This window comes from Lotus japonicus, chromosome 2 (genome assembly GCF_012489685.1).
Source record: "Lotus japonicus ecotype B-129 chromosome 2, LjGifu_v1.2".
Lineage (NCBI taxonomy): Eukaryota > Viridiplantae > Streptophyta > Magnoliopsida > Fabales > Fabaceae > Lotus > Lotus japonicus.
The window spans coordinates 67,556,200-67,565,937 of record NC_080042.1 but is presented as its reverse complement, the minus strand read 5'-3'; the positions used below and the strand labels follow the sequence as shown (position 1 = coordinate 67,565,937).

The 9,738-nt window shown below is 36.4% G+C and overlaps 1 protein-coding gene across 2 annotated transcripts; it reads right to left on the bottom strand.

Annotated features, from left to right (window-relative positions):
• Positions 1–652: 652 nt before the first annotated feature.
• Positions 653–4,568, bottom strand: LOC130738994 (auxin-responsive protein IAA27-like). 2 transcript variants are annotated; one of them, XM_057591191.1, is made up of 5 exons: positions 3,765–4,568; positions 2,705–2,928; positions 2,230–2,371; positions 1,544–1,605; positions 653–1,001 (listed from the first exon to the last, which is right to left on the bottom strand). In XM_057591191.1, exons 1-5 carry the CDS (start codon positions 4,211–4,213, stop codon positions 952–954), a joined length of 927 nt encoding a protein of 308 aa, XP_057447174.1. In that variant the 5' UTR covers positions 4,214–4,568; the 3' UTR covers positions 653–951. The 2 variants fall into 2 exon arrangements, with proteins under 2 accessions (XP_057447174.1, XP_057447175.1); XM_057591192.1 differs by having other exon boundaries at positions 653–989; positions 3,765–4,565.
• Positions 4,569–9,738: the final 5,170 nt, after the last annotated feature.

Sequence of the window (9,738 nt, the reverse complement as noted above, 5' to 3'; positions counted from 1 at the left end):
ATCTCTTCTCCTCTCCTTCCCTTCCCCTCAAAGCCTTCTCCTTTCCTCTCTCAAAAACTCCCAAACAAAGCCTTAGTGAATTCCTAAGCATTGAGCATTCCGCCAACCCATCAAGGACCTCCACCTGGAACTCTCTTCTTTCGTCATATTTCACCTTTCCTCTAGTCTCATTCGTTCTGTGAACGGTATCTCCCCTAGCCACCATTTCCAAGGGATGACAAATGCACCTGAACTATGAAGGGATGTGTGTGGTAAGTGATGGTTGGGTGTGTTATTGTTGTCATTGGTGCTAGCATTTTAGGTGAATCTCGATTTTGTATTGAAAGAGTATTTTCTTACCAAGTTGCCGAGAGAAAATAGATGTGGAAGATATAAATCAAAGAGATAAGCACATTCGTGGATTTTAGACGAATATCAGTTCGTGCCATAAAGCATTTCCCATGAATGAAAGACCAAATGGTGGGAGGGGTAGCTCACTTGGTTGAGCTAAGGGTAGAAATAGGTGTTGGAGATGGAGGTCCAGGGTTCGAACCCTGAGGATGAACATTTGTAATTACTAACCACTAACATTTGCCTATAAAAAAAATGAATGAAAGACCAAATACAGATTTTTGTTACATCTAATAAAAGAGTTGTGATAGACTAAACCATATGTGGGGAACACAATAAATTTCTCTTATTAAACAAAATAAAGTACCATGTTATTTTCTTTTCCATGTCATGAAAATCAAAATGCTCACTAATAGTAACTTTCAAGGAGAGAAACCTTAAATGGCTACAACAAACATATCTTGCCTATTAAAACGTTTAGGCCACTAGGATCCTGTTTGCGATATATAGGATTTTACTGATACATAAGCAATGAAGAGAAGCCCCAGTTTATGCCCTGCCAGTGCCTCTGTCTTAAAACACAATACTCATCATTCTGCCAGCTGCATCAGTAGCATTTGGCTAGTTGCGACTCTTGCACTTTTCCATAGACCTTGGTGCTGCAGGAATCACTATCAGATAGATAAGCACAACCAATAAAGACAAGTCTAGTGATTTCTTTTAGAGTAAAAGAGATGCTATAAAGTGAACTTCCATTAGTTTTGATAGTATAAAACCTTAAAGAGGTGATAGGCATTTCCCTTGTTATAACTAAAACTGTACTGAAATGAGTGTTCTACTGAGATTTCTCTATAAGAAACTATTGCAAGATGAAATAGAAAAACGGAGTTCAAGAATGTTTATTCATATTGGAAGAAAGATATGCTACTAGAGTCCATCAATTCCAAAAATTCCTCAGCCATTTCTATACCATTAGAGTTTGGCATATGTGAAAATCTGCATGCAATTCTGTGGCTTTACACATTTATTATGTTTATCTCTTGAAAGCGTAGTTGATGTTACCGTATAGCTAGCTTTATTCAAATAATTGAGCAGTATAGCTAGTGGAGTGCAATTGGGCTTTTATTAAACTGAATTCTGTAGACGATTCACGAGTTTTTAAATGCAGCGAGATATAATAGAAAGCAGAGATTATAATAAGTGTAAGCCTCACCAAGTCCAATAGCTTCAGAACTTTTCATTATCCTCAACCTCTTGCAAGAGTCAGTAAACATCCTAAAACCAGAACAATAAGATCACTTCAGTACTAAATACCTATCAATCTGTCCTTTGTTGATTCTGAAATTTTCAGATAAGTTAAATTAATATCTTTGTGAAAATCTAATATTAACTAACTCAAAGTAGATTTATACTTTGTAATTATTAAATGGGCTTAATTACAAATTTGGTCCCTATACTTTCAAAAATTTGTAATTTTGGTCCCTATAGTTTCATTCGCTCAAACTAAGTCCCTCTATCTTCAAAATCGAATAAATTTGATCCTGATGTTAACTTGTCCTCCAAAAACTAACAGGAACATATGCCATGTATTACAGTTTTTGATATGGAAAATGATATAAATCATCTTAACATGTCATTCACGTAAAAGATTATGATCCATATCAACTTTTTTCGCTACTTATTCGATGACAAGTTAATGTTTGAACATTGAACCATTTTTGTATAATTTTGAAAGTAGATAAACTTAATTTGAGCAATTGAAACTATATGGACCAAAATTACGCATTTTTGAAAGTATAGGGACCAAAATTGTAATTAAGCCTATTAAATACCAGAACAAATGTTAGGTAGAAATTAAATCAGAAAATGCACAACACTATGAAACATATATACACTTACACCCATGGAACATCACCAACCAGCATCCAGTCACCATCTTTGTCTTCATAGGTGAGGACATATTCTGAACCATGAAGGAGATCTATCAATCTACTTTCACTCAATTTGTCATGACTAGAAGCTCCATGAGAGCCACATTGACCTGCACTTTTCATTGATCAAAACATCATAAGAATCTTCAAATACAGAACATTTTATTGTTAAAGAATTAGTTGACCTATTCATATATAGCACTCCCTGTAAAATTTCCCCAGCTCATGGAAACAACCAGCCTGATCCTGTGACATTCAAAGACTTAGGATCCTGATAAAATATCATATTGATCTAAAAGGAGGCCAGTTCTGATCAGGATAAATTATTTTCATTTATCTCATCAAAGTCAAAGACAGTAAACAGTAGCAAAAACAAATAGTTAAAGCGATGCATAAGCAAGTGAAAGAGTAAGAAAATGTTTGAAAGTAATGAAATAACTCACTGATAGTAAAACAACTAAACATCTTTTCCAGCGCAGAAGATAAATCCCTGTAAGTGACAAAGTGTTTAAGATCCACTTTCCTCAAGTATGGAGCACCATCCATGCTGACTTTTACATAAAGGCATCCAGATGTGGCTTCTACATCACCATCATTCTTTTGAGGCTGAGAGGTCATTGAGTTCTTCCTGAAAGAGCGGATTGGTGGCCATCCTACAACCTGTTCCCTGATTCACAAAAGAATACAACATTACAATATACAACAAGGAGATTGATTGATACAACTTTCTGAGTCAGTGATTAACTGATTATAATTCAACAATAATGGAATCTAACCATGACGGAAATGGATCCTCACAATTGCATAAAAACTTGAACATGTCAAGTTTCACCGTCAATGGTTAGATGGCGAAAATGGTCATGGTCAAGTTTTTTTTTACAATTGAGAGGATTCTGATCCAACCACCACAGTTTCTTACTCTGGTGTCTAAGAGTGATCCAAAGATGAAAACACCAGTAGGCCTAGGGGGAAAATAACTTTTACCATGAAAGTTGTTTTTTTAGTGTATTACACAAAACACTTAAAGGACTTCAATCCGAATTCATGTTCAACAGGTACAGAACAACCAAACTAACAGTTAGATGATGATTAACATAGAAACAACATCCTCTAAATTACATATAACAGAATTAACAACAGCTTTTATAAAACTAGAGACCAACATGACAAGATAATTATCAACAAAAAGAATCAGAGATATCAAAGTCTCAACTTGATAGATTTTCTCCTCCCTCCCTTTTACTTAAAATTTCAACCCAATAGAATTAAAAAGAAATATAAAAGTGAAAAACACTTTCCTCTTTCTCCAAATCATTCCAATTTCTTCTTGCTTCTAACATTTTGTAAACATACACACAAAAACAAGTAAATTATAGAGGCCAAGGGCATGCATGAACAACAAAAGTAAAAAATTACAGCAAAAACAGAAAAACAAAATTAACAGCATAATTTTTCCCCAACAGCAAGAAAGAAGAAAGGTGAGAGTAAAGAACATGATGCTACTTTGCAACAGGTGCAGATATCTGTGCCTTCTTCTCATTCAGAGACTTTATAGACTGAGTTACTTTATCCTTCCCAACAGATGCTTGTTGTTGTTTGTTGCAGTCAGCAATAGCAAGAGCCTTCCCAGCAGCACCAACACCCTTAGGGGAAAACAAGCTACAATCTTTACCCAGACCCACTTCAGATCCACCATTTCCAGAGAGAACCCACTTCCCAGAACCTCCATCAATTGCATCTGAGAAACCCCTTTTAGCCCCAGACACCAAACTCTTGAGCATGCTCACACCAAGTTCCCTCTCTGGTGACTCAGAGCCTGGCAACCCAAGCCTGAGCTCAGTAGCCTTGAGGTTTAAGCCACTGCTAGTCCTTTCAGCAAACTTCTCAGAGCCTTCCATTGTATTATGAACCTCTCCTATGCCTACATAGCCTTGCTCCAATGGCACAGACATCAACACCCCACTTCAACTTACACAGCTACTACAGTATCACTTACACTCAAAATATAGAAAACAGAGAGAAAGAAACAGAAACTGGTGTTAAAGAATCAGAATTCAGCAGTGGGAGTGAAAAGTATGAGGTTTTGATGAGGAGAAGCTTCTCTGAGGTTTGTGTTCTGTTTGTTGTTTGTATATAAACTGAAAAAAAAACACACTCAGTAGTGTTCTGTTACACTGATAGTAGTGAGTGACAATGTGAGTGGTGTCATGAAAGTAAAGAAAGAGAAAAATGGGAATATTGAAGTGAGAATGAGAACCAGAGATATTGGTTGGGAAATTGTTGTAGTAATGTGCAAAGTAGAATAAGGAACTGTTCTTGCTTTATTCCTTCAATTTATTACATTTTTTCGTGAAAATTCGTTTGAAGATTGTGTTTATTATTATTATTCTGGTTTTATAATGTGTGTGTGTGTGTGAATCTTTTTATGTGGGCAACCACTCCGACAAACCACACAAAAGACCCTGTAAACTTTCCCCTTTTATCCTTTCCTTTTCTTTATTTTGTGTTGGATGGACATGAATTTTATATTCATTCATAACCTTTTCAAGAACTTTGGATATTTTATTTTCATTTAAATACAAGTAAAGATGTTATTTGGATTGTTTTGACGAAGTAAGATACTCTCTTCGTTTCGTTTGATAATTATAAGATTTTTATTAAGAAAATATGTAATGTTGTTAAGATAATTACGTTTATTAAGAAAATATGTAATGTTGTTAATTAATGTATTAATTTTAGAAAAATTTATATAATTTTGTATTTTTACTCTTTATTTGTATTAGACAGCATTGAAGAGAATTAAATATAAGTGGTAGTCAACATCTTGGAATTTCAAAAGTTTAATAAATGCAAGGAGAATATATAAGTAACGATAGTAAATGTTTCAAAAATTTAATATGATATCTTATATAAAGGGATGTGTTCTCTTTAGAGTTTTTTAATGCTTTTGAATTTTTAAATAACTTATGATAAATGAAAGCATATTTTTAGATTTGTATATTAAAAACTAAACACATATTTACAAGAATTAAACAAGAAAATATTTAGAACAAATATCTTATTGAAAACTAGATCAGACATCATTGACAAAATAAAATAAAAAATAATGATAAATCATCCCAAACACTAATAAAATATCAAATGCTAAATATTGTATAAAAATAGAATAAGATGAAAACAATTATATATTAACACACACGCCAAAATTTGTCTAGGAGGTCTTACAAATAGAAAAGGAAATAGCAATAAGCATGAATACAATATTAGCTTTGTTAGAGAAGAGAGAAAGAGCGGAGAGAAATATAGAAAATAAAGAAGAGATTGACTCTTATTTGGCAGTGGAACGAGAGGGAGTGAGGGGAGGGTGGGGGAGTGAAAGGGTGAGCTGCACACCATAATGTGTTTAAGACCGCCAGTAAGTTTATTTTAATTTTAACATGAAGTTGAATAAAATATTTTTTTTAGAAAAAAAATGAATTTATCTCTTATCTTTCTATTATATATCAAGCTAACTTATAAAATTTACTATTAAAATTATCGAGGTCTAGCTAACTCAACCTAAAAGCTTGCTTAAGAGTTGAAGGTTGTTCTACCCTTTATAAGCAATTGATTTGTCATATCTCTAACCAATGTGAGACTTCTAACATTTACTATATTTATCACCTCTTTCTCTTTACTTTATCTTCTCTCTTTTTTTCTCTGTGTCTCACTCTTCTCTATCCTCTAGTTTTTTCATATAGTCTTAAAGAGGGTGGGGTAAAGTGTATATTTAAGAAAAGAATGAGACTATTGTTATTTTGAAATTACAGTTTGGGTGAAATGTAAGTTTTAAATAAGGGATAAATATGATAATGGTTCCTGAACTATGAGCGAAAGCTGGTTTTGGTCCCTCGCCTGCGTAACTTCCGAAAATAGTTCCTCCTGTGAAGCGAACCACCGTGCCGGAAATGGCCGGACCAAATCTCAGGCACGGTGGTTCACCGCACTGGAGGGAATATTTCCAGAAGTTACGCCGGCGGGGACCAAAACCAATTTTCGCTCATAGTTTAGAGACCATTTTCATATTTATCTCTTTATATAAAAATGAATTTAAGTGTTATTCTAACAAAATTAGAGAGGAAAGTTTATTTTAATCTTAACTGAAGTAGCTAACGTACATATATTCATCATCAAAACAATGAACAAGAGCACCCAACATATATAGGACCCATGATCGTGAAAGTGGGTCCTCATAAAATTTCTTACCTTTTCTTGTAGTTTATAGCCACAACAATATAAGTGCTAACAGCATTGCTCTTGAGCTAGGAGTGCATCGATCAATATATTGCTCTCAACATTTTTTACTCTTCTTAAAGCAAACTTATGATGGCCACTCCACTATATATGTTTACTCTATACGTATCTTATTATGAAGTTTTTTCATTCAAAACAAAATCTTATTATGAAGTTTTTAATGATTATTTAAATCTGTTTTAATTTTATGGAATATTCTTAATCAATTATTTAAAATATGCTTTGATGAATTAGTAAAATATGTTTGCCAGCATGATGATAAAACTCCGGGATCACCACGTTTAGCTAATAAGAACAAACTACAAGTAAGAACACTACATCTTTCATCCAAAACTTTAATGCATTTAGTGAATGGATCTTCTCATTTATAAAATGTTCATCACGTCCCTAATCATTTAATGTGAGACTTTTCACAACACGAGCTGATTGTGTTTCAATTCTTACATGGTACATATAAGAAAAAATGTTACATAACAATTATCTTTACAAAGGAACAAAATATTCAGCACTACTTACATGATGATTAATGAAAATTATTCATTCGCTAACCGGATGATCAGATAAGTCTCAACTTTTAACCACCCCTCCCTACTTGAGAGTATTATTATATCTTTTTTCCCCAATACTCAAAGCATCGAATCATTGGTGCATGCTATATGTTGTGGGCTTTAACTGATAGTGCTCATCAATCATTTTAATGAAGTAACTTCAATTTTCTGGTGTGATTGTTATCTTCGACTTAAACATCGATGGAATCTACCGCCCCCTCAACTCAAGAGTACTTTCAACTCATTCAATATTCGTAGACTTGTAGTGCCGTAAGCATATATAGTTTGGGCTAATCTTTCGCATATTTCTTCACTTTCAAAATATTGGATATATAAATAACTTAAATACATGGCTGTTGAGTCCCAAATTAACAAATGGATATAATACCACGGGAGTGCAGCGCTGCAGCGGATAATTTAGCTAAACTAGGAATAGAATCTCGTTTAGTTGGTGTTTATTTTGCTGAGAGACCTCCGATGGAAGTTGAACCTTCCATCTTGATGGACTCGTTTTCTTGTTCCTAGCTTTGTTTTGTCTTGACTAGTTTTCCGATGAATAAAAAAAACAAATGGATATAATTATTGAGGTTGATTGCAATGTAAATCTCAAATTACTAATGTTGATGAAGGAAGAAAGAAGTTAAAGAAAACATCATGGCTTGGGCTTTGATACTCTGATGGCTTAAAAGTTCTATGTTTGTTCTTTGTAATGATAGGCAGTGTCATTGTTATTTTAATCTAGACTGGAATTTTCTAGTTCCTTTTGGTATTGGGTTGAAGTAGGTATGTCCAGTTTTTCGTGGCCCGTCCAAATCTGTTAATGCCCGCTGCAAGAATAATAAAAAAAATACTTATCGGGTCGGCCGATCGGTTGCAGGTTGACACGAGTTGCAAAAAATGGTTCCTAGATAATGGTTTCGGTCGAGTTTGGTTTGACCTCTAAACCGACCGAACCAACTCTGATAACAAAAAATAAATAAATAAACACCTAAGATAAGGCCCAATCCAACCTTGAACACAAAGCCACCGTTAAAAAAAAAACCTAAGTCATATAAATACTCACATTAACCCTAAATCTTCAACCTCTCTATAGCCTCTCTCACAAACTCTAGCCGCCATCCACCTCTGATGCTCCACCACCACATGCGTCTCTCTCTGTCTCACTCTTCAGAATTCAGGCAGCTTCTTCTTTCTCTTCCTGCCTCTAGAACCAACCTAAATAAACCTAGCACCACTTCTACGGCTCCACCACCACTTCACCGTCCCCTTTGCGCCGCCACTATACAGTCTCGGAATACCTCTTGTTCGGGTACGATATCGGTTCATTCATGTGGCGCCCCTCCGCCTAGAAGTCTGCCAGGAGCCGCTCCTTGTCCATGTCTCACTGCACCGACGATCACTCCCCGCCCTCATCGACCCTATGCTTGCCTTGGAGCAATATTATGATGGGTGACCTCCAGGGAAGTTTTCCCAGGAAGTGCGCGAGTGAGAACAAAGCACACTGAAAAGACTCGTGTTGTTGCCGTGAGGCGAGTCATCAAGTCGGGATGTTACAGTTGGTATCAGAGCAGACCTCTCCCAATACGGTGCGGTTCTGGGACGAACCAAGCGAAAGCTGGTGGGCCTGTGACGCCCGGGGCCGACGAGGGCGGGGAGTGATCGCCGATGCAGTGAGGCACAGACAAGGAGCGACTCCTGGCAGGCTTTTAGGCGAAGGGGCACATGAATGAACCGATCTCGCACCCGAACAAGAGGTATTCTGAGACTGTATAGGTATGAGACTATACAGTTGAAGAGGGCATAAAAGATTTGATTGGTACCACTCATGACAACAAGATGCATCTTCTTTTTGAGAGCCCAACTCATAAAAACTCCAAGGTTAAGTGTGCTTGTCTTGGAGCAATATTATGATGGGTGACCGAAGTTTTCCCGGGAAGTGCGCGATTGAGGACAAAGCGCATTGAAAAGACTAGTGTTGTTACTGTGAGGCGAGTCGTCAAGTCGGGATGTTACAACGCCACCACTTCTCTCTTCCCATAAGCCACCGCCACCACCCAAAAAAACCCATAGCGTATTCGTCGTCTCATTGCACCGCCACCACCTCTTCTCCCTTCCCATGAGGCACAACCACCTCCAAGAAGACCCATAACGTGTTTTTCGTATCCTCTCCGCCACCACCACCACTTCTCTCTTCTCATGAGGCACAACCACCACCACGAATACTCTCTTCCCCTCGTCGCAATAGATCCCACCATTACCACTACTACTTTCTAGATCTGAAAGTCCCAATTTTTAACCGCAGATGCTTAAATTTTCCATTTTTTTTCTTGGACTTGGTTCTGGTTTGAGTTATTGTACATTTTTTGCATTGCATAATGGAATTTTAGTGAAAAAATTGCATATTTTTCCTTCTCTTCCCTTTCCTCGGCATTATTTTTGGCTCTTAAACTCTCAGTCAAAGCTAACCGACCCCACTAAATCGTTGTTCGACAAAACCGAGCCCGAAACAACCGTCGCCGACGAATGGAAGGCGGTGAATCTAAAGATTTGGTGATTTTCACCGAATGAAACCGACGTTTTCGGTTTGAAACTGACTGAATCCGTCTGGTGGACAACCCTAGGTTGAAGTACTCCGT